Source organism: Myodes glareolus, chromosome 9, assembly GCF_982192425.1.
Source record: "Myodes glareolus chromosome 9, mMyoGla1.1, whole genome shotgun sequence".
Lineage (NCBI taxonomy): Eukaryota > Metazoa > Chordata > Mammalia > Rodentia > Cricetidae > Myodes > Myodes glareolus.
In genome coordinates, this window is record NC_142034.1 from 15,844,706 (window position 1) to 15,869,595 (window position 24,890).

Consider the following 24,890-nt stretch of genomic DNA (forward strand, 5'->3'; position numbering starts at 1 on the left):
GGGGTGCCACCACGTGACAGCGGCAGGCTCCACCTCCCCGTCCTCCCCGGTCATGGGCGTGGGGGAGTCTGTGGCGACGTAAACATCTTCAAGCGGAGCCTGCGAGCTGGCCGGCGCTGACCATTTTTTAGTGAGCGGCTGGCCCCGGGGAAGCGGCTCGTTTGAGGTTCGGGGCGAGGCATCCTAGAGGGGTGACCCCCGTCGGGAAGGGGGTAATAAACGGGCGCCTGTGAGGGGGCGCCCGCGGGGGGGAGGGGCGAGGACTTGGCGGATTCCGGAACGCCAGCGGGCGTTGGGGCCTCCAGCCAGGGGGCGGGGCGATTAGGTCACAGAGCGGCTCCCAGCAGCCTTTGCGGCGAGGAGGCGGTCCAGAGTATAAAACCGGCCGCCGGGACGCAGCCGGCACCTCATTCATTTCCATCGGTCCCTGGGTTTACAGCTCCGGCTTCGTCACCGCCGTTCCCTCCGCTGGTGACGCCCCCGCAAAGGCTTCGCCGTCGCCGAGGCCTCCTCCGTCGCTACTGGATTCACTCTTACTGGGTCTTACCCGCACACCGCAACCATTGACGCCATGTCGAGTTATTCTAGTGACCGGGACCGCGGCCGGGATCGAGGGTGAGTGTGGCGAGGGACCTGTCAGGCCGGGCGGGTGGGGGATGGGAGGGCGGCGCTACCGGAGCTCGGTTTTCCAACCGACCGCCCCCGGGGTTTTCGGAAAGGAGGCCTGGCATTTTTTGATAGCCGATTTAAAAGCCGTTAGAGGCGACACTTGCTGCTCATCGGGCTCAACCCTGCTTTTGTGGCCTGAGAGGACCGGGACCCGCGGCGCCCCCGGCCACCTCGCGGCTGGTGAGGCGAGTCCGGAGGAGCGGGTCAGGAAAGGGAGCGCCGCGCCTTTGAGGCGGCCCGAGGCGTTGTTCCGCGCAACCTTCCGGCCGGTGTTTTAGGGGCTCCCGGTATTACCGGGGAGTAGAGGGATCGCTTTCGAGGCCATCCGTGCCGGGGAGGTGGCCAACGTCGGTGGATTCAGCCATGCGGCTGAACCGCGGCCACAAAATGCCGGCCTCGGACATGGCGGCGGCGCCTTTGTTACCCCGCCCGGCGGAGGCGCTCAAAATGGCAGCGTCGAGAAAATGTGGCGCAGAGAGAAATGCGAGACAAAGAAGGAAGCGCCGCCCCAGCGGGAACGCCGCCCGGTCCGGGACTCCTCCCCCGGTTGTCGCCGGCTCCTCCTCTTTTTTTTTTTTCCTGCTCGCGTTATATAATTTTGCTACCTTGATGTGCAGCGCTTCCGCGGTTCGCGGCGTTCCCCAAATCGCGGCTCGCCGGCATGGGCACCCCTTTCTACCCTGCCCGCGGCACCCTACACACTAACCTCGCATCGCCAGCGCGGTCCCGTTATTTAAGATCCGTTCCTTTGCTTGAAAACAGTGGCAAAAATAAACCTTGTTAAGCCCCTCCCTTCTTGCCCAGCTCCTAGACCCTAATTCCTAAACTCTGGCGGGGGGGGGAGTATATGGAGCCTCAAGCTGTTGTCTGTCCTTGTAATCTGAACTTCGAGAGGTTTGGGCAGTTTCCGACCTGATAAGTCCAGACTGTTTGCTTGGCCTCAATAGAGTGTGCTTGGGACTACGGTAAAAAGAAATGCTGTGCCAGTTGTGGCTGTCGAGAGAATGACAATTGGGAGGGATTCCAGAAATGCACTTTAGCTCGATATCTAAAGACAGTAAATAAGACGTGGGTGCAAACCTGTATATAGGACTCTTTTCACAGTTCGACTTTTTTTCTCCCGTAGATTTGGTGCACCGAGATTTGGAGGGAGTAGAACAGGACCCCTCTCTGGAAAGAAATTCGGAAATCCTGGGGAGAAACTAGTTAAAAAGAAGTGGAATCTTGATGAGCTGCCCAAATTTGAGAAGAATTTTTATCAGGAACACCCTGATTTGGCAAGGCGTACCGCAGTGAGTAATAGATTTTACTTCTACTCAGTTGATGGAAACGGACAGATATCTTGCAAATGTCTAGGTTTGGAGAGTTATTTGTGGTATGACTCCCAAACATGTCCTATTGAGTTATTCTGTGTAAAAAAATGTGTGTTGGCCAGGTTTAATGGCACGGGCCTTGAATCCAATCACTGGGGAGACAGGCAAATCAATCAGTTTATTTGGGTTACACTTGTTTTTATTTTTCAATATGTATAATAAAGTAATTTCTATTGCTAAATGGATTTTTTTAATGGGTCCAGATTTTTTTTTAAATACATAAAAAAATCGTTAGTTGTCAGGAGCTTGTCAGTGCAGTTGGCTAAGGTTTGAGACTGGGATCATTTGTTTTTCAGCAAGAGGTAGATACATACAGGAGAAGCAAGGAGATTACTGTTCGGGGTCACAATTGTCCAAAGCCTGTTCTGAACTTTTATGAAGCAAACTTCCCTGGTAAGAATTAATTTTCATCTTCGTCTTTCATTTATTTTCTCTTTTTACCTAAAAGGTTTTTACTAAAATATTATTGGTTACAGCAAATGTCATGGATGTGATTGCGAGGCAGAATTTCACTGAACCCACTGCTATTCAAGCTCAGGGCTGGCCAGTTGCTCTAAGTGGATTGGATATGGTTGGAGTAGCTCAGACTGGATCTGGGAAAACATTATCTGTAAGTTTAAGACAACTTGATACATTCTGGGAGGGTGGTGATCTGGTAAATCTTTTTTTAAGCATTTTAATGCAATTTCTCTTGCTTCTATTCTTGCTCTCCAATAGTATTTGCTGCCTGCCATTGTCCACATAAATCACCAGCCATTCCTGGAGAGGGGTGATGGGCCTATTGTAAGTATGGCTTATATATTTTTTTTTTTTTTGGTTCTTAGAGATTTGTAGTCTATATAATCCCCCATTTTGCTAGAACTAGTTTGACTCATTCTTTCTGGAGAATGGAATTTGATTTGCCTAAGGACAGTAAGCTCGAGGCTTGTCATCAACTCTGATGCCTGAGTTAACTATTTATAACCTACAAGTAGGAAAGAAACAACTCCCAGAAGTTGCCTTCCACTTTTCACATGTGCTCCCGCTCACAAAAAGTAAATGTAAAAGTTTCCTGGAACCAGTGTTTCTTTATTCTGAGCATAGTGATCCCTGTTTATGATCTCAGTACTGTAATCCCAGGCAGAAACTTGAGGATCCAGGAATTGAAAGTACACTTCAATAACAGAAAGCCCTTGTAATAAAAAAGAACATCTTGGGTCCATCTAAATTCAGTTCCCAACACACATTCCACCCTACCTCAAAAAGACATGGCACCCTAGTATGCTGGTTTGTACTAAAACATTTTTTGTTTTAGTACATTGTTTTTTAAATTTCTTTAGTGCTTGGTGCTGGCACCAACTCGGGAACTGGCCCAGCAAGTGCAGCAAGTTGCTGCTGAATACTGTAGAGCTTGTCGCTTGAAGTCTACTTGCATCTATGGTGGTGCTCCCAAGGGACCGCAAATTCGCGATTTGGAGAGAGGTATATGCCCGTAAAGGCCATAAAGGGGCTCTTTGTCACTGATAGGGTGAAAGTTTTGCATAATATAGTTAAACTTGCTCCTTTAATTAAAGGTGTGGAAATCTGTATTGCAACACCTGGAAGACTGATTGACTTTTTAGAGTGTGGGAAAACCAATCTGAGAAGAACAACTTATCTTGTCCTTGATGAAGCTGATAGAATGCTTGATATGGGATTTGAACCCCAAATACGGAAAATTGTGGATCAAATCAGAGTATGTATCCTTACGTTCTTGTAAAAAGCAGTTCTAAGTTTACTCTGAGTGTCGCGGTCTAATTTATTTCCCCCAATTTTTAGCCTGATAGGCAAACTCTAATGTGGAGTGCAACTTGGCCAAAAGAAGTAAGACAGCTTGCTGAAGACTTCCTGAAAGACTATATTCATATCAACATTGGTGCACTAGAACTAAGTGCAAACCATAACATTCTTCAGATTGTGGATGTATGTCATGATGTAGAAAAGGATGAGAAGTAAGTTTTTAAGTCTTAGCAATTTGAGGAAATCTTGCTTATACAACAGACTGGTTTTGAAAGTTGTATGAGTGTGGTATATGTTCTTTTTTAAATGTTTGTTGGGGGTATACATATTGGATAAATACTTACAATAAATATATTAGGTAAACTACTTCCCTGCCTGGCAGGCATGAGCAAAAAAGCTTGAGTTTGAACTTAACCACTACGCAAACACACAAAATGATATGCCAGTCTTTATGAAATTCTTTATTCTTTGGGTGTTGTGTTTGCTAACAGCACTTCCTGTAAGGAAAGGAAAGCCACATGTCATTAGCTTTCCCTAAATGACAAAGAGAATTGACTTAGTGGGTGTGTTGGTGTGACTTCCATGATATAATACACGTTCAACTCTTTCACCAATCGTTTTTCTAGTTGATTATTCCTTTTAAAAAAGTGACAATTTTTTTTATCTTTAGACTTATTCGTCTAATGGAAGAGATCATGAGTGAGAAGGAGAATAAAACCATTGTTTTTGTTGAAACCAAAAGAAGATGTGATGAGCTTACCAGAAAAATGAGGAGAGATGGGTACGTGGTTTCCTGCATCAAGGCAGACTGAAGTACTTTGATCAGAAGCAGGGAGTTTTGTGGGGATCATGTGCCCCAGCATAGGTATAATTATATGAATTAATTTCAGTGACACTATAATGGTAACAGCTCAGTGATACAGTGCTCTGTAAGAGAGTACTTAGATGAAGAGCTGTAGGGTTACATATTGGCTTCAGGTTTTAAATGAGTGCACTAATATAACTTGCTAATACAGGTGGCCTGCCATGGGCATCCACGGTGACAAGAGTCAACAGGAACGTGACTGGGTTCTAAATGGTATGTATTTTGAATAAGATGAGATTTGTAATTTGATAACATTTGCTTTAATTAATAGTCGTTTTTATGTGTATGTCTTTGTAGAATTCAAACATGGAAAAGCTCCTATTCTGATTGCTACCGATGTGGCCTCCAGAGGGCTAGGTTAGTACAAACTCGAATTCGTGGCTTGGTTTTCCAGAAGATCTCCATGTAGTTTTTTTTAAAGAAAGTTTATTGCTTTCTTTAACCTGCATTTTTTTCTAAGTTTTTTTCACATAAAGGTGCAGTCTTTGTGGCAAGGCCTAGGCATGACAATCGGAGGACTCGAGGGGGATGGAGGACTAGTGATCGGCTGGCTGCTTCCAGTCGATTAGAGAGGTGAAAAGCTGAAAGTGTGCCAGTAATCTTCAAAGGGCAGAACATACCACCTCTGCCCCATAAACTGTTCTCTCCGGGGGAAAAAAATGGAAGTTACCTCACAGTTCACTGCCGTGGTATTTCATCTGTCCCATGCTTTGCATGATTGCCATGGTACAGCATTGTTTCAAACTGTTCACTGTGATCTGTGGGTCTTTGAGTTTCAGTGAGTTTGCTGAAATGTCGAAGAAATATTTCCAAACTTCAATGTTCAATGAAATTTTTGTTCACGTTTGAAATGGAGAGAGCAGCTTTAAAAGGTACTAAGCCTTTTACAAATTGGTGAGTACTGGCACATGAGACCTAGAGCAGGATCAACTTCTCACACATAGTCAGTGGGAAAAGAAAGTTCCTTGAAAGTTCCTCCCTCACCTACACAGTAGTCGTCATGTCGAGACCTGCCAGAGAGAGACACATTCTCAAGTGAATCCTGGCTTCTTGGAAGCGCTTGCCTAGACGAGACACAGTGCATTAAAACAACTTTTGGGGGACAGGTATGTTTTTCTTGCAGCTGCAGTTGTAAGGTCTTGGCAAGACAAGCAGTGTGGCCAGAATTTTGAACTTCTGATGAGTGTAATGCAAAGGACCTTGTACATTTTTTTGTTTAAAGGTCCTCAAAAATGAGCACATGAAGAGGTTGCTGTGAAACTTTTAAGTGGCCCTACTGCGCAGAAGCATTCAGATGTCACTTGATGATCTGTAAGGGGACATTACCAATTTGGGAATGTGCTAAGGAGAACACACATTCCCTCGATAGGCTGTCAGTGGGCGGGTGATAACCTAATACAGCTGACATGTGCTTTTTTTGTTTTTTTTTCTCCTGCCCCACCCTCTTTTTTTCTACCTCAAATGGTATTCCTACAGGAAATGGATAACCATTTTAACTGTATTTTTTGCAGCCCGTACCTTCTTGGGAATACAATTGTCTAACTTTTTATTTTTGGTCTGGCTGTTGTGGTGTGCAAAACTCCGTACATTGCTATTTTGCCACACTGCAACACCTTACAGATGTGGAAGATGTGAAATTTGTCATCAATTATGACTACCCTAACTCCTCAGAGGATTATATTCATCGAATTGGAAGAACTGCTCGCAGTACCAAAACAGGCACAGCATACACTTTCTTTACACCTAATAACATAAAGCAAGTGAGCGACCTTATCTCTGTGCTTCGGGAAGCTAATCAAGCAATTAATCCCAAGTTGCTTCAGTTGGTCGAAGACAGAGGTTCAGGTAAGATGTTACAGTTAGTTGGGGGTCACTTCATTGACTACAGTCTGTTTTAAATGGGATTGGAGGGGTAAGTAGTTTATTTTGAAATCTAAGAACTCAAAAAGCTACCTAACTTCTATGTTAACACATTAATGTCACAGATAAAATTGACCCATTTTTACTTACTTTCTTGACAGGTCGTTCCAGGGGTAGAGGAGGCATGAAGGATGATCGCCGAGACAGATACTCTGCGGGCAAAAGGGGTGGATTTAATACCTTTAGAGACAGGGAAAATTATGACAGAGGTTACTCTAGTCTGCTTAAGAGAGATTTTGGGGCTAAAACTCAGAATGGTGTTTACAGTGCTGCAAATTATACCAATGGGAGCTTTGGAAGTAATTTTGTATCTGCTGGTATACAGACCAGTTTTAGGACTGGTAATCCAACAGGGACTTACCAGAACGGTTATGATAGCACTCAGCAATATGGAAGTAACGTTGCAAATATGCACAATGGTATGAACCAACAGGCATACGCATATCCTGCTACCGCAGCTGCTGCGCCTATGATTGGCTATCCGATGCCAACAGGGTATTCTCAATAAGACTTTAGAAGTATATGTAAATGTCTGTTTTTCATAATTGCTCTTTATATTGTGTGTTATCAAACAAGATAGTTATTTAAGAAACATGGGAAATGCAGAAATGACTGCAGTGCAGCAGTGATTATGGTGCACTTTTTTCGCTATTTAAGTTGGATATTTCTCTACATTCCTGAAACAATTTTTAGGTTTTTTTTGTACTAGAAAATGCAGGCAGTGTTTTCACAAAAGTAACTGTACAGTGATTTCAGATACAATAAATGAAGGCAATGCATGGCCTTCCAATAAAAGATATTTGAAGACTGAATTAAGTGGAAATTGTACTTTATTTTACATATATAATGTCATGTAAAACTTGGCTTAGTATGTTTTGGGGGGATTCTCTTTTTGCTTTGGTGTTTATTTTTACACAAAAACTACAGTTGACTACTTGCCATTATTTGATTTAGGACTTAGGAGGAGGGGGAATCAGAGGCCCTTAAGATGATCTGTTTATATGGGAAGAATATTTTGTCAGCTTTCAGTATCAGGGATAACATGGTAACTGTTCTTTTGCAAAACAGTTTAAGCAATGACATACTTTTTTCTGGCTCTTGGCTGCCAAAATGCACAAAGCTCAAAGACTGTTAGCCCAAGAGCTGTGCACTGTGTCCTTCGTGTAGCTTACTTTGTGGTTCCGGTTCTTAATGCCACACTGGCAGTCAGGAATGATTCCACATATTTCAGGGCATTATAGAGGTCTTAAGATTGTAGGCTAGTCAGTACTCCAACACAAGGAAGAAAACTTCAGAATTAACCAATAGGCAGCAGAACCAAAAGCACAGTAAGAAAAGTTATGAGATTAGATTCACCATGTGCTTACTGCTAGAAAGATAAAGGGAATAGCCATAGATTAAATGGGTTTGCCAACAGCTTTATTTCACAATGGTTGCAAGGTCTAATTGTCTTCCCAGAAAATGGAGTGTTTTTGCCCAGGACAAAAGTCTTAAAGGAATTTCATTTTTGTTTTTTTAAACAGGCTTTGATGTTAATTCCTTATTTATAAAATGTAAAACAAATTAGAATGTGCTGGGGGTGGGAGCTGGGATTAATGGTGAATGTTTTCCAGGGCTGATACGTTGAAAATTGGTTCATCCTCTAGTACTCTGAGTGGTTTTCAATGGCATGGCTAGTCACATGATTTTTAAGTATAGGGTTAGATTGGAGCATTTATTACATACTTTAATGTTCAATGTCTTACTGTGGGCCTTTTATTTTGTAAATATTATGGAAATGATTGTGGGGCTTGGAAAAAAAATTACCTTTGAAGTTTTAAAAGACAGTCCACTTTTTAGCATGTGTGTTGTGTCCAGCCTGTGGTTGTCTTAACTAATAAATGTGGTTTTTCTCCCCATTCTCTTCCTTTTATTTATTTGCGTAGAGCCATCTTACCTGGGGTTTTGCAGCCCCCCCACTTCCCCAACCTGGCTGTCTTGGAACTTAACACAGACTATGCTGGCCTTCAAATCAAATTGCCCCTCCTGAGTGCCCCTCATCACACTCAACCCTGTTAACTTGTCACACAAACTGCTAAGCTTACATACAATAAGTTGCTCTCTGTCTCCTGGTCCGTCAGGTATTGCATGTTTTCTGCTAGGTCTGCTGATCTCCCAGACATCCATAGTCACTTTAAAGAAAACAGACAGGCCTTTAATCCCAAAACTTCGGGAGTGAGAGGCAGGTAGATTTCTGTGAGTTTAAAGCCAACCTGGCCTCCAAATCAAGTTCCAGGACAGCTGGGGTTATTACAGAGGAATCCGGGGGAGGGGGAGTTATGGAGGTTTAAAGGTCCCTACCGTTCCTTGCCTCTCTAGCCACACCCAGGAGGGAGCTGAAGTAGGCCACCGGTACTGCCAGCCTTAGGGACGTTCGGGTTTAAACTAAAGGAGTAAAATAAGAACAGCCAGACTATGTGCACACGGAAGTGAGTGCATTTCCCTTGGGGATTGAACGCTAGGCCTTAAGGCCAGCGCATTTTGGTGGTCTTGGAAACTAGGAAAAACATGAGTTGATAGTAACTCTGCAGTAGTTACAGGATGGTGGTAAAAGCTGAAGTGAGTGGAGTTGCCAAACGCGGAAAGTCCCCAAATTGGTAAACAACCACAAACACAGGCGGAGGCCGGGATACGCCCAAGGAGGCTGCGACCAGAGCAGTGACGCACTTCCGAGGGGCGCGGCCTGCAGCTTGTTCGTTTCCGCCGCGCCTGCGTCCTAGGGTCTGTCTACTGCTGCTCTGTGGTTGAGGCGCTGGCGTTCTTGCTCGAGAGACATGCGCTCGGGCGGCGCGGTGCGGGTTTGCAGCCGCGTCTGCAGGCGCTGGCTCTCCGGGTGCGCGGGTCCCGCAGACGGGCCGGAGGACCGCGAGGCGCTGGTAGACCTCTGCCGGAGAAGGCACTTCCTCAGCGGCACGCCGCAGCAGCACAGCCCGGCTGCTCTCCTGAGCGGGTGCCACCCGGGCTTTGGACCTTTGGGTGTCGAGTTGCGAAAGAATCTAGCCTCCCAATGGTGGTCCACCATGGTGGTTTTCAGGGAGCAGGTCTTCGCGGTGGACGCCCTCCACCACGAACCAGGCCCTTCGCAGCCCGGGGACAGTGCCTTCAGGTTAGTTTCTCCAGAATGTATACGCGAAATCTTGCAAGACAAAGAGCTGAGTAAGGAACAGCTAGTGGCATTTCTTGAGAACTTATTAAAAACTTCTGGGAAACTACGGGAGACTCTTCTTCACGGTATGGCTCTTCGCGTTTCGTGCTTCTGAAAAGATTTGGGGTGGAAAAGCAGTCTTGCATTAATCTGAAGACAACTGGCCCTGGCTTTCCAGGGGAAGAAATAACCAAGTTTTCTTTAAAAAAAAAAAAAAGTAACATATTCATTGTGACCCACCTTCAGGCAAATGTCCGTGGCATCATGCCCAAGGAAATGGGTAAAGCATTCCATTTGAAGAGGAATCCCCTTAGAGCTCAATCACGCAGAATTAGGGCCTTAATTCAGTTGCATATTTGAAATTTCATTGATACCAAGACATTTTCAAAGAACTTCATCTACCCTTCCGTTTTATATACATGAAATTGTAGACTTATGTCAGCGTTTTTTCCTTTCTAGGTGACCTTTTTAGCTTTCCAGCTAGGAGATGAAACGTAGATTTGTATTTTTTAGGTATGGGTGCTCTGTTTGCATGCATGCCAGACAGGGCTTCAAATCCCATTATAGATGGTTGTGAGCCACCATGTAGTTGCTGGGAGAAACTAGAAGAGCAGTGAGTGCTCTTAACCGCTGAACCATCTCTCCAGTCCCCGCATCTTTCTCCTTAAAAGTCAGATACAACATGATGCGGAAATTCTAAAAAATAAAAGTGAGCTATGCAATTGTGGCACATGCTTTTAATCCCAGCACTTCAGAGGCTGAGGCAGGTGGATCTCTGTGAGTTCAAGACATGTCTGGTCTATGGAATGAGTTCCAGGACAGCCAAGGCTGCACTGAGGAACTCCCATCTTGAAAAGCAACACAGAAAAGTGACTAATTTGTAGTATTTTATTTCATATTCTTGACGTTGATGGCCTTAAGTAAACTTTACCATGCCCTCAAACATCGGTCTTATTTGCTCCCTCCTGTCTCTTACATCTCTACCTTCAGGTTACACAGACTCTGAAAATGAGATTTTTCAGTTCAGTAATGATAACCTAAGTGAGACATTGTTTCAATAAAACAGAACAAAAAGAGCGAAATTGGCAGAAAGGAGTTCTTATTTATTGCATTCTTAAGCTCCTTCTATATATGTGTATATGGTATGCCACAGCACACACGCAGAAGTCAGGACAGCTTTTAGAAGCCCCAGAGACAGAACTCAGACCTTCAGGTTGGCAGGAACTATACCCACAAAGCCTCTCCAGCCTTGAGGAAATGTCCTTGAGAGAGAGAGAGAGAGAGAGAGAGAGAACTATGCCTAATCAGAACCTTGTTTAGTGAGCCAGAAAAAGTAAAACCTTTTAATTGGGTTGAAAATTAAAACAAAAAATATACCAGCCATAGGGTAGATGATATTCTTTCTTAGTTAAGTCTATACTTAAATAATAGAGAATATTTTAGGAAACATAACAGGTCTGGAGTGAGCGAGAAAAAACATGGCAAAATGTTAATTGACAACTCTAGGTAAAAGAGTATATCAGTGTCTTTTGGTTGTTTGGCGGTGAGATTTTCTTGTTTTGTTTCTTTGGGTTTTTGGTTTTGGTTTTAATTTGAGATCTCCTGCAGCGGAAGCTGTCCTCAAACCCCCTGGTAGCAGAGGCTGATACTCCTGATCCTCCTGTCTCTACCTCCCAAGTGCTGGGATTACAGGTATATAGCACACACCTGGCTTTTTGTTTCAAAGATGACAAACTTTATCTCATTCTTCTGTTTCTCCTCCTGAGACAGGATTTCATTACCCTGTCGAGGATAACGCACAGGTTCATGGGTTCACACAGGGCCGTGAAGACTCTGCAGCCGCGGGGTCCCCAGCCTCTGTGGACTGAAGCACTTTCCGTTTGCCCATGGCATTTTTATTTTTTCTGTGTTTACACTTTAGCTAGTAGATTTCCATTTGCCCAAAACAACCTGAATGAAGCTTACAAAAATACACTTCCAAGTGCAAATACCTGATTCATGAGCTCCCACGGTTTTCTGGATTTTCCCTAACCACGTTTTGCATAGGCTTTGTATCCATGGGAAACTCTCAGACAAGATTCACATAGGGCAACAAAAGCTATCTGTAACACAAAGGATGGATTAGGGCTGGGGGCTAACTCCAGGTGTGACCTAGCGGGGTGGTGAGGAGGGGGTGCTTTCTAGCCCTCTGGCACCAGACTAGCAGGACATTCTGTCACTGTACCCCAAGTTGGCCTTGAAATCACTAGTAGTCCAGGCTGGCCTCAGTGTGAGCAGTGCCAGGGTAACACACGCACATCGACACACCTAGCACACTGTCCTAGTCTTTCAGTGTCTTGTAGATTGGAACCTCTCACACTGAAGAGTTCAAGAGTCACTCCCTGAAGTTAAGCGGTAATTGCGGCTCAGAGTTCACTGGCAGTTTACGCGTGGGATAGATTTATACAATGACTGGTTTGTTTTTTGACAGGTGCCTTGGAGCACTATTTTAATGGCCTGGATCTGGTAAACAGAAAGCTGCCTTATGGTCTTGCTCAGATTGGAGTGTGTTTCCATCCCGTTTCCGACACTAAGCAGATACCTGGCAGTGTTAAAAGGTACAAAATGTGACAGATAACCTGGTTTGGACCCTAAATATTCAAGAATCAGTCATTTCCACTTTGGAATACATTATATAATGTTCATAAAAAGCTAACTTCCTGGTTTTTTTTTTTAATACACAAAGAATTGGTGAAAAGACTGAAGCTTCATTGGTGTGGTTTACTCCTGCGAGGACCTCAAGCCAGTGGTTTGATTTCTGGTTGCGTCATAGGCTTCTCTGGTGGAGAAAGGTACTGCAGTAACAATTTCAGTAATTAATAATGAATTCTTTTATTTATTTGCCTTTCTGTTCTTGGTTTTAAAGCAGGGCCTCATGTCACCCAGGCTGGTTTCAAGCTCCGTCTGTTGCCTAGAATGACTTTGAATTTACCTTTCTGGGATTATAAAGAGTGCTAACACCCCGGCTAGCTGATTCGCTTACCTAAGCTCCTCTGAGTCCTAGGCTTACAGGCATGCACCACCACACCTGGCTTATAAATAGAACTTGAGGCGGCTGTGGGGGTTTTTGTATGTGTGTTTGTCTTTGTTTTAGTAGCCAGGCGTGGTGACGCACGCCTTTAATCCCAGCACTCAGGAGGCAGAGGCAGACAGATTTCTGTGAGTTCCAGGCCAGCCTGGTCTACAGAGCGAGTTCCAGGACGGCTTCCAAAGGTAGAGAAACCCTGTCTTGAAAAACCAAAAATAAAGTTACTGTGTAGCTGGAAGGATGGCTCAGTTGTCTTCTAGAGGACCAGAGTTTGGTTCTCAACACCCCAGTTAGGCAGTTTACAATTGAGGTTCTGACTCCCTCTTCTGGCCTATGAAGGCATCTATAAATGTGGCACACAAAAGGTCCACATAAATAAAGTAAATCTTGGGGCTAGAGAGATGGCTCAGTGGTTAAGAGCACCGCCTGCTTTTCTAAAGGTCCTGAGTTCAATTCCCAGCAACCACATGGTGGCTCACAACCATCTGTAATGAGATCTGGTGCCCTCTTCTGGTCTGCAAGCATGAATGTAGTCAGAATACTGTATACATAATAAATAAATAAATCTTTAAAATAAATAAATAAAGTAAATCTTAAAAAAAAAGTTGCTGCATTTTTTTGGGGGGGGAGGGACAGGCCCATCACAAATACCATGCAAATGTGTGGCATCAGAAGGTGAATTTGGGGAGTTCATTCTCTTTCCACTATGTGGATTCTGGGAATCCAACTCAGATGTTCAGGCTTAGAAGCAAACACCTCACCGGCTGAACCATCTCTGTAGCACGAATTCTAATTGGTCTTAATAAAAACTCGGAGTCAGCTATCCCGGGGTGAAAGCTGAAGGACCAGAGAAGCCGAGCGGCAGACACAAGAGCTCTTACCCTACCCATGCTCAGACCAAAGGGGCGGTCCTGTCTTCAGACTGACTGCTGCCACAGACCTTACTGAGCTCCTGGCTCCACCTCCCTAGTGCTGGGATTAAAAGCGTGGGATCCCAAGTGCTGGAATCGCCTTTGTGTGAGCTCTGTTTCTCTTAGAGACAGATTCAATTCTGCACAGCCCAGGGTGGCCTCAAACTCAGAGATCCTCCTGCTTCCCTCTCTCAGTCCTGGGATTAAAAGGTGTGTGCCACCACTCCTTGGCCTCTGTCTTTGCACGCTGATCTTCAGGCAAGCATTATTTGTTTAAACACAGAACATCACCACACATCTCAGTGACTCTGATTTTTGCCTTTTTTGAGACAAGTCAACCCTCAAACCCGAGCTGGCCTGGAATTCACTTTTATCTCAAGTCTGACCTACAGCTAGTGGCAACCTTAGTTTAGCTGGGATTATAGGTGTGAGCCTCCAGCTCACCTGTTTGATTTTTTTCAGTTTGATGAGGTCCTGGAGATGAGTTGAGAGCCTTGAATGTGCTGGATGAGCTACACGCTCCCACTGCTGTGCTGAATTCCTAAGAGAGCTATACAGACACAGACAGGAGGCGCTCTGTCGTGCTGCTTGTTCCAGTAGATACCAGGGTGCCCTTGGCGCAGAAATGCCGAGCTCAGGTGCTGCGGCTAAGCCTTTGTGTTTGGGGCTTTACTTTCAACCTGTTGCCGGGTAGAAGTCCCAGGCAACCTTAATTCTCAGAGATAAGTATGAAACTGAAGGAAATTGATCCTGGCACTCAGAAGCAGGAGGATCTAACGAGACCCCTTCTCAGAAAACAAAAGTAAATCAACGTCTCGTTAAATCAGTGAGACCCTTTGTTTTGTAGTTCGCTATGAGCCCGTCTGACTTCAGCAGCACCGACTGTGAGGATGAAGCCGGGCGGAAGGGCAGCAAACTTTACTACAGCTTTCCCTGGGGAAAGGAGCCAGTAGAGACTCTGTGGAACCTAGGAGATCAAGAACTACTCCACATGTATCCCGGGAGTACATCTCGGTTACAGGTGTGTGTCCTCTGACCAGATTCTGTTTTCTGAACCCCTGAAGGATAATTGTGTGGTGTCCTGTGACCAACCCCCAATAACTCTGTGTACCTTTGTTTTGTTTTGTTTTTGTTTTGGGGGTTTTGGGGTTTTTTGTTTGTTTTTTGAGATGGGTTTGTGTGTGTGTGTGTGTGTGTAGCTTTGGAGCCTGCCCTAGAACTCACTCTGTAGACCAGGCTGGCCTCGAACTCACGGAGATCCTCTTGCCTCTGCCTCCTGAGTGCTGGGACTAAAGGCATGCACCACCACCACCCAGCTCCTGCTCTGTAGTACGAGGGCCGGCTTGTTGGGGTTTCTGTCCCTCCCAGTACCCCAACAGCTGGCAAGCAACAAAGAAAATCACACACAGGACTCCATAAGGTTATAAACTGATTGGCTCATTAGGTCAGGCTTCTTGTTAACTCTTATGACTTATATTAACCCATTATTTTCATCTATGTTAGCCATAGTGGCTCCGTACCTTTTTCAGCTGGGCAGGTTACATGCTGTCTCTTCGGTGGTCTGCTCAGGAGTGCTTGAGGAACCTTTCTCCTCCCTAACCTTATCCTATTCTCATTACTCCGCCTCTACTTCCTGTCTGGTTGACCCGCCTATACTTCCTGCCTGGCCAATCAGCGTTTTATTAAAATACATGATTGACAGAATACAGATAATTCTCCCGCACCATTTCCCTCTTTTTTTTTTTTTTTAAACAAAGGAAAATACCCACAGTCCATTTGTTGGGAATGTGGGCGTAGTATTTCAGGCTACTTCCTGCTGGTTGGGGGCGCTGATAATCTTATGGGGATCTAAAGAAAATTTAGAATTATCATCAAGTCCTGACTGGAGTATCCTGTGAGTCTTGATCATCTCAGGCAGCAGTCTTGAACCTGTTCTGGATGAAGAACTCAGACATCTGGGCCATCTGTTCCTGTCGGAGATTTCTCAGGTGGCCTTCCTTGATCATACTGGATTTTTCTTAACTCAGAATGAATCCACAACCTCTCATTTTCTGTGGAAACAAAAGCAAAATCTCTTCTCCAAAGTAACATACCTTTTGACTTCAGTTTTGAAGCCAATGTATTTTCAAAATACCTATCTTGGGTTAGTTCAGCAGCATTTATAAACAAAAGTCTTTTAGCAGCTGTTGCTCCTTCCTCAGCATTCAAACAATTCAAAGAGAGCATAATAGCATACAGTATGAAGATTCTCTGTGCATTTTCCATCTTTATGTGGCTTTATTTTAACCTCTATTTCTTTTATTTTTACTTTTACTTTTTGAGACAGAATCTTTGTATATCTTTGTCCTGGAATAACACTGTAGACCAGGCTGTCTTTGAACTCAGAGATCCTCCTGTCTCTGCCTCCCCAGTGCTGGGATTAAAGGTGTATGCTACCACACCTTGAACTCACAGAGATCTGTCTCTGCCTCCCAGGCTTTCGGATTAAAGGCGTGTACTACCACACCTTGAGGTCACAGAGGTCAATCTACCTCTACCCCTTGAAGTCACAGAGGTCGATATGCCTCTGCCTCCCAGGCATTGGGATTAAAGGTGTGTACCACCACACCCAACTACTCTCTTTCTTTCCTTTTAACTTTAAGAACTTTAACTTTTAGCCTGCATATACACACTGTAAACCATTTAGAGGTTTTCTTCCTCTTTGAATCTCTCTTTACTGTATATTTTTCTTTTTCTGACCATATGAGTCTTTAATTTACTAAGCAATATGGAGAGCTGTGGCTTTGACGGCTAGATCCAGCTCATTCCTTAGCTTTTCAGCCTCAAGGCTGAGGTACCAGCCAGAGCTGTGTTCACTGCCACAACTCTATGGCGTTTCAAGGTCCTTGCCAGCAAGCAAGCTGCAGCATTCTGCTCACAGACCACACTCAGTCGGACTGCCTGCCTGAAAGAGTCAGAGATTGCCCTGGCAGGACTGCCCAGAAAGCCGGCATTTTAAAACAGCGCAGCTTTTTTCCTGCTACGGCTAAAAACCAAAAAGCATGCATTCAGTTTTTCACCAACACCGTTTAAGTGTTTCGTGGCAGGACCCCTTAATGAGCTACAAAGTTTTACAGCTAAAGCTGAGTCAAGAAGCCTCTGTTAGATGAGAGCATTTGCTTGCCTCTAGCAAGCAGAGCAGACCCGAGAAATTGCTGCTACCAAGAAAACATGCTTTACTCTATTCTTTCCCAAGCTTTCTCAAGCTTTCTGTGGATTCAGTTATCCACGTCTGGGCGCCATATGTAACATGAGGGCCGGCTTGTTGGGGTTTCTGTCCCTCCCAGTACCCCAACAGCTGGCAAGCAACAAAGAAAATCACACACAGGACTCCATAAGGTTATAAACTGATTGGCTCATTAGGTCAGGCTTCTTGTTAACTCTTATGACTTATATTAACCCATTATTTTCATCTATGTTAGCCATAGTGGCTCCGTACCTTTTTCAGCTGGGCAGGTTACATGCTGTCTCTTCGGTGATCTGCTCAGGAGTGCTTGAGGAACCTTTCTCCTCCCTAACCTTATCCTATTCTCATTACTCCGCCTCTACTTCCTGTCTGGTTGACCCGCCTATACTTCCTGCCTGGCCAATCAGCGTTTTATTAAAATACATGATTGACAGAATACAGATAATTCTCCCGCACCACTGCTTGACTGTTGTGTACATTTTTTTGACCGCATCCTACTACATAACAGTAAGTGTAGCTGTCAAAGTCAAGAAACTAACAGTAACCCACCACTATTAGATTCCACAGAGCCCATGAGATTTAACTGAATATCCCAGTAATGTGCTTTACAGGCCGAGCAACCCAGAGCACGGGTTCCATGGGTTGTCCTGTCTCTGTTCTCCAGATGAACAGTTCCTTCTGTCTTTCCTGTTCTTGTGTTCCTGTGGGGTGGGGGGGGGGCTTCTCTAGGTATTAGTATGTTATCTTTTATCACCTAGTTAATATAATGTTTGGATGTCTGATAGGTCGCTCCAACGTACATTCATTTTTATTCTATTTTATTTTACTTTCTTTTGTGTGTGTGTGGGGGGGGGGGTTTCAAGACAGGGTTTCTCTGTAGCTTTGGAGCCTATCCTAGAACTAGCTCTTGTAGACCATGCTGGCCTCAAACTCACAGAGATCTGCCTGCCTCTGCCTCCCGAGTGCTGGGATTAAAGGTGTGCGCCACCACCACCCGGCTTTTATTTTACTTCCTGTGTGGGTGTTTTGCCTGTGTTATGCAGTGCCGCAGAGACCAGAGGAGGCCATCAGATCCCTGAGACCTGGAGTTACAGTTGTAGCCCACCATGTTGGTACTGGGATTCCAACCCTGGTGCTCTGCAAGAACAAGTTCCTTTAACCCCTGAGCCATCTCTCCAGTCTAATATAATTCATTTATATCTTGGGATGAGCCCAAGACTTGGTGAATGTAAATTCAGTAACTGGGCATGTAATGCATGCCTTTAATCCCAGAATATCTGAGGTTGAGGGCAGCCAAAGCTACATAGTGAGTTCCTGGCTCAAAAAACAAACCAGAGTTTTGGAGATGGTTGAGCTGGTAAAGCACTTGCTGCTGAGCTTGACAACTGAGTTCCCGGGACCTGTGGTGAAAGTGACCACAGGAGGCCCTCTTACCTCAGGGGCACCTGAGCCCCCACCACCCCATTTTCAAACACAAGAATGGTAAAGGGACTATTAAATAGCAGGCCTCCCCAGGGAGCACTGAAAAAGTCCTGAGGCCTCGGCCCCCTCAGGTGAGTCAGTTCATCCTCTCTAGGAGCAGAGCTGCTAGGTCTGACATTTACAGGTGATGAACTTGAAGAAGACAGCGTCATCATCTTCGACCCAGTGCTCAGCGTGGTCCTGCATGGGCTAGGGCCTTTATAAGATGAATTTGTGATTGTTGTTTTTTTTTTTGATTGTGTAAGTCTAAAATATATAACTTTAAGGGAAGTTCTGCTAGCTGGGCTTAATGGCACACACACTTTTAATCCTGGCCCTCGGGAGGCAGAGGCAAGCAGATCTCTGTGAGTTTTAGGCTCTATCCTGGTCTGTTCCAGGATAGCCAGAGCTATACAGTGAGGTCCTGTTTTGAAACACACACACTCAAGAAAAAAGTTCTGCTAAATGGTCCTTTTTTTTTATTCTCTTCTGTGAAGGGTCGAGATGGGCGGAAAAACGTGGTTCCTTGTGTTCTGTCTGTAAATGGGGACCTAGACCTAGGCACGCTGGCATACATCTATGATTCCTTCCAGCTCTCAGAGAACTCCTTTGCAAGGAAGAAGAGCCTTCAGAGAAAGGTGCTTTTGCTATTTCATGGATTCGGAAACTAAAATTACGTGGGGATCTTTGTTGTTGGTCCCCCCCCCCCCCCGCCGCCGCTTCTCTACATTCACTGTGCTTTTCCTTATTCCTCTTGTCCCTTAATTGCCTCAGGTGCTTAAACTTCACCCTTGTTTAGCCCCTATTAAGGTGGCTTTGGATGCGGGGAAAGGCCCGACAGCAGAACTAAGACAGGTGGGTTAAATAAATTTAATTGCCACGACTTTTTATGTGTTCGCGTATGGTGTGGAGGTCAGGACTACTTAGGAGGTGGTTCTGTCCTTCCACTGTGTGGGTCCAGGTCCTGGGAATAGAACTCAGGTGCCCAGGCAGTAACTGCCTTGCCCCACTGAGCCATCTTGCTGCCAGTTGCCCGGAAGTTGTCAGGAAGCAGTATGTGACTGACTTCCTGAATGCGGTGCTGGGGTTTCTCAGACTGTCCCTTCCTTCTCATCCTGATGTGGAAGTAAGAACTGTACCCTGTCAGAAGCCTTTACAGTTATCATGGCTTTTCTGCAACCATAGGGGTTTTTTGTTTCCTGTTTTGTGTTTTGAATGATAATGGTGATAATTCTTGATTGGTATAAACTGTTTCTTGGAAGATTTGCAGTCAATATTTAGTTGGCATTGCTTAATTTCTTCATTTTTAGGAAGTATGCAGTTCAGTCGGGCATTAAGGGCATAAACTCTAACGTTGTAAAACTCAACAGTTGACATGGGTTTTAGAGACTGAGGAAAGTGGTTTATAGTTCCACAAACACTTTCCTTTCATATTTGAAATCTGTGTTTTTCCTCCAGGTTTGTCAAGGGCTACTTAATGAATTACTAGAAAATGGGATTTCTGTGTGGCCTGGTTATTTGGAGACTGTGCAGTCTTCATTAGAGCAACTCTATGCAAAGTAAGGATGATCTTCCTTGTCATTATTTAATTTATATTACATTATGCTAATAGAATTAATTCTCTCCTAAATATAATCTTTAAAATGAGGTTGCAGCCAGATGGTGGTGGCGCACTCCCTTAATCCCAGCACTTAGGAGGCAGAGGCAGGTGAATCTCTATGAATTCAAGGCCAGCCTGGTCTACAGAGCGAGTTCCAGGACAGCCAGGGCTACACAGAGAAACCCTGTCTTGAAAAACCAAAAATTAAAATGGGGCTGGAGAGGTGGCTCATTGATGGAGTGCTTGTTGCTCTTCCAGAGAATCCAGGTTTGGTTCCCAGCACCCATGCTGAGCAGCTCACTTCACTCAGTTATAACTGCTGCTCCAGGGGTTCAGCAGCCCCGTCCGTCCTCCGCAGGTGCTGCATTCATGAGGCATGCACATGTAGGCACACACGTACATAGAAGTAAAGCATAAATTCTTAAAAATCATAGCAGGTGAGGGGTAACACAAGAAGTAATAACTCATCGTGAAGAGCACCTGCTCTCTTGCAGACGACCTTCTCAGCCCCCATGTGGCGGCTCACAGCCACCTGTAACTGGAGTTCCAGGCATTCATTGCCTTCTGGTTCCCATGGGTACCAAACACACAGGTGGTGTACATACATGTAGGCAAACATAGAAATAAATCTTTTTAAAAAATGATCCCCAGCTAGGTGGTGGTGACACACGCCTTTAATCCCAGCACTTAGGAGGCAGAGCTAGGCGGATCTCTTTGAGTTCGAGGCCAGCCTGGTCTACAGAGTGAGTTCCAGGACAGCCAGGACTGTTAACACAGAGAAACCCTGTCTTGAAAAAGCAAACAAACAAACAAAAAAAAGAGATTCCTAACTTTTCCTTTCACAGAACTTTGTGCCTTGAACTAGTAATTGCCATATTTGAAGAAATATCTCAGTTTATCAGTTTTCAGGGAGGAAATTGAGTGTATAAAACTGTATAGAACTGAAGGAACATAACTGGACCGCCTTTCCTGGCTGGCTTCGAGTTCTGTCTGAGACTTACATGGAGGACAGAGACCCAGTCTCTTCGGTGATTGGCATCTTTGCTTACCCAGAGCTGAAGCCAGCTTCTAGTTTATCATCTCTCACTGAGAAGCCAATGTCTGACGCTTTCCGAATGTTAATATTTCTGCAGCCAGTGGAAATTTCCATGTGACCTGTGACAGGCTACAGTCAAAGCACATGTGCTCAGTATAAGGCATCTTTATTGCTCCCCCAGTCGGGTGTGTGCCTGACTCCTCAGTTGCAGTCTCTATCAGTTCACGCGGCCTCCCCTTTTCCCCCCAAGATCTCTCAGTACAGAGTCTTACACTAACTCATGGAAATCCTCTCGCCTCAGCCTCTTGAGTGCTGAGATTGTAGGTATGAGCCACTGTGCCTGACTCCTATATAGGTCCCAACTTCCTAGCCATTACCCAGATTAAGGTCACTAATATTTTTGTCTGGGTCATTAAAACAATTTTACAATTGTAATCTCTCTAGTATTATTAGTTTGCTTTTTTAATAATTTCTACTTTTTGCAAAATATTTATCCTTTTATGCTTATTTTTGTTTCTAGCTTTTTGTGTTGAGTTTATATAGATATTAATATAATTTATATTATATATAAATGTATATATAAGATTAGGAGATTTTGTGTTTTGTTCTTTTACTTTGTAGGCATGGTAGCTCATACCTGCAATCTCAGTGTACTGTAGGCTGAGGCAGGAGGATCGCAAGGTTGAGGCCAACTTGGGCTCCATAATGAGATCCTGTATCCAAAAAGCAGTACATAAGTAAAGTATACCTTTCACGTGCTGTCTGCAGGAAAACAGTTCTCAGCACCCCGACACCCAGGTGTGGTGGCAGAGGGTCATGTGTGTAGCTCAGTGGCCAAGCACAAGGCCTGGGTTTTTTAGACTCCAGCAGGGACAAAGTAGAAATGGAGTAAGTGGTGTTTATTCAGATAGAAAATGGAGAGGAACCTGACTTCCCTAGTTTCCATATGCTCTGAAGTCTTGTTCATGTGCGAGTATCGCTTTAAAAATTCCCTATATTTATTTATCGTGTGTGTGGGGGGTGTGTGCTAGTATGGCTGTGGCTATATATGGTGTTCTGAAGCCTTTTTTTTTTTCTGGTTTTTCGAGACAGGGTTTCTCTGTGTAACAGTCCCAGCTGTCCTGAACTAGCTCCTGTAGACAAGGTTGGCCTTGAACTCCCAGAGATCCATCTGCCTTTGCCTCCCGAGTACTGGGATTAAAGGTGTGCACCACTACCGCCTCCCCCCCCCCTTTTTAACGTATTGGTGTTTTGCCTATGTGCATGTCTGTGTACCGTGTCTATGCAGTGCTCACAGAGGACAGAAGAGAGCATCAGATCCTCGAAACTGGAGTTACGGGTTTTGGTTTTGGTTTTTTGAGACTACATCTACGGAAGGGTCCGATCCCTGCAAGTTCTACAGCCTGCATCAAAAACAATCCTTGATCCTCAGAGAATGAATGAAACTCAGTCCAGCCCAGCTTAATTAGCTGCTTCTCCCTCTAGACCCTGACACCAGGTGGTTTAATGTAGCCATGTTTGAGCACTGCTCAATTTTGGGGGGGAAAAGTTTCCTGATGACGGTTAACTCGGTCCCCAGTGCACAATAGAGCTTAAGACATGATAACGTTGAAACTCTTTACAGAAGTACTTCTGACTTCTCCCATAAAGACGGCTCTGCTGGCTTAGAAACAGTGCTCAGGATAAGGGTGTAGGGAGAATGGCTGAGGTGAACGTGGCCCCTGTGGGAGTCCGGATTGGCCTGGGCCTAAGACAACATAGAAGTTACGTAGGCTGTTGTCCAGCACAAGTGACATCTCCCCTAAGGATGGTTTGATGGACAGAGAAGCAGTCTGTAATAAGTCTAGAAAACAAAAAGTCTGAAATGAACAATATTCTGGGGGATTCAGGTGAAGGTTGGCCCTGCAGACAGCAAAGACCACAAGGTTGTAAACGATAGCCTTTCCCAGCATTCCAGGAAGAAGGCAAGTAAACATCCTTTGAAGAGATAAACATGCATGTTTAACTCTTCCTGGGTTCCCGGTGCTTTGTGCACAAGGACCTCCTACCCCCCACGCACATCTCATCCATGTCCAGGCCGACTTTGAACTCAATATAGCTGAGGAGTACCTTGATCTTTGATCATCCTGCCTCCTCTTCCTGAGTGCTGGGATCACAGGCATATACCCCGTGCCTAGTTTTGAAAAAAATGAATGTTTGGCTGGGCAGTGGTGGCGCACACCTTTAATCCTAGCACTCAGGAGGCAGAGGCAGGTGGGTCTCTGTGAGTTTGAAGCCAGCCTGGTCTGCAGGAGCTAGTTCCAGGACAGGCTCCAAAGCTACAGGGAAACCCTGTCTCGGAAGAAAAAAAAAATCGGGTCTGGAGAGACACTCGGAGATTAAGAGCACTGGTTGGTCTTCCAGAGGACACAGATTTGATTACTGGCACACACATGGCAGCTCACAGCTTTCCATAAACTTCAGTTTCAGGGATCCAGTGCCCTCTTCTGTCCTCCACAGGCACCAGGAACTAATGTAATACACAAATATACATACAAGCAAAACACTCATACAAATAAAATAAAAATAAATAAGTAAAAAAAAAGGTAAAAAATGAATATTTAATCTAATTTGGAAATCAGGAAGGCCAGCGTGGATTTATTGAATGATTGATGAATTAAAAACAATAGGTTAGCATGTTAAGTCATAAATGAAGTGTGGATTTGTTATAATACCAAATAATCTGTTTATACCAAATCTTTTGTTTTTATATAGTTTATTTAAGAGACTTTAGCCTGCATCTATTTTTTTGTCATTAAAGCCAAATTGAGACAGCTGATATCACTGTGGTGTTCATTCATGGCGCTCCCAGGTGCCAGAGTTCATTTCTTAGGTTTAGTTTTTCTGACTTTCAGCCAATATGGTAAATTTAAAACTTCACTTTGAGTGTGCTTCAGAAAAGGGGGTCCTGCTGTCAAGGCCTGACTGTAGTAAAAGTAGCTTGAACTCTGGGGTATCAGATGGTGAGGAGCTGATGTCCGTGTGATGCTCATGTGTTTTGTTGACCGCTCTCAGGTACGATGAAATGAGCATCCTCTTCATGGTTCTGGTTACCGAGACTACTTTGGAACGTGGGTTAATCCAGCTGAGAAGTCGAGACACCACAATGAAGGAAATGATGCACATATCCAAACTGAAAGACTTTCTCATCAAGTACCTAGCATCGGCCACCAAAGTGTAGGTCTTCATAGTTCTGTAATAAATACTCTTTTGACTTTGTTAGCTTATATTGTTATGGTTTTGACCGTTTTGCATTTATAAAGTGGACATTGTTGTCTCTTCTTTGATTTGGTTTTTATTATCCTTTTGATATGGTCTGTTATGAAAACACCTATCCTGATCTGCCAAATAAGCAAAATCGGGTTGGCCGCATGGTGAGACCTTGTCTCAACAATTAAAAAGAAAAGGAAAAATCCTGAGACTGGACGTGCTCATTCCTGTAATCCCAACACTTAGGAGTCTGTACAGAAGGCTTGTTGAGCATTCTAGGCCAATCTAGGCTGCAGAGTGAGACTTCATCTCCAAAACAAACAAATGAGAAGGTTGTTGAGGTGGCTCAGGAGTAGAGACACTTGCCGCCACGCCTGAAGGATTTGATACCCTGTGTATGTATGGTGGAAGGTGAGAACCAAAGCCTCCAAATGTGAACCATGGCCAGTGAACTCCGTAACCCCGTTTTGGGGGTTTGTGGGGGCTTTTTTGTTTTGTTTTGAGACAGTTTCTCTGTAGCTTTGGAGCCTGACCTAGAACTTGCTCTGTAGACCAGATTGTCCTCAAACAC

At 44.7% G+C, this 24,890-nt stretch overlaps 2 protein-coding genes across 6 annotated transcripts; both read left to right on the forward strand.

Annotated features, from left to right (window-relative positions):
- The first annotated feature begins 396 nt into the window (after window positions 1-396).
- Ddx5 (DEAD-box helicase 5) lies at window positions 397-7,397 on the forward strand. The gene is made up of 13 exons (XM_048446029.3): window positions 397-615; window positions 1,796-1,961; window positions 2,339-2,435; window positions 2,519-2,652; window positions 2,760-2,825; window positions 3,362-3,503; window positions 3,596-3,756; window positions 3,840-4,012; window positions 4,471-4,581; window positions 4,817-4,878; window positions 4,963-5,022; window positions 6,286-6,510; window positions 6,687-7,397. Exons 1-13 carry the CDS (start codon window positions 572-574, stop codon window positions 7,091-7,093), a joined length of 1,848 nt encoding a protein of 615 aa, XP_048301986.1. The 5' UTR covers window positions 397-571; the 3' UTR covers window positions 7,094-7,397.
- Window positions 7,398-9,334: 1,937 nt separating this feature from the next.
- Polg2 (DNA polymerase gamma 2, accessory subunit) lies at window positions 9,335-24,391 on the forward strand. 5 transcript variants are annotated; one of them, XM_087909856.1, is made up of 9 exons: window positions 9,336-9,855; window positions 12,240-12,366; window positions 12,495-12,600; window positions 14,595-14,768; window positions 18,932-19,072; window positions 19,209-19,289; window positions 19,893-19,993; window positions 22,163-22,273; window positions 24,125-24,336. In XM_087909856.1, exons 1-8 carry the CDS (start codon window positions 9,399-9,401, stop codon window positions 22,269-22,271), a joined length of 1,296 nt encoding a protein of 431 aa, XP_087765982.1. In that variant the 5' UTR covers window positions 9,336-9,398; the 3' UTR covers window positions 22,272-22,273; window positions 24,125-24,336. The 5 variants fall into 5 exon arrangements, with proteins under 5 accessions (XP_085552077.2, XP_087765982.1, XP_048301991.3 ...); XM_087909855.1 differs by lacking the exon at window positions 22,163-22,273 and having other exon boundaries at window positions 9,341-9,855; window positions 24,125-24,391; XM_048446034.3 differs by lacking the exons at window positions 18,932-19,072; window positions 22,163-22,273 and having other exon boundaries at window positions 24,125-24,391.
- Window positions 24,392-24,890: the final 499 nt, after the last annotated feature.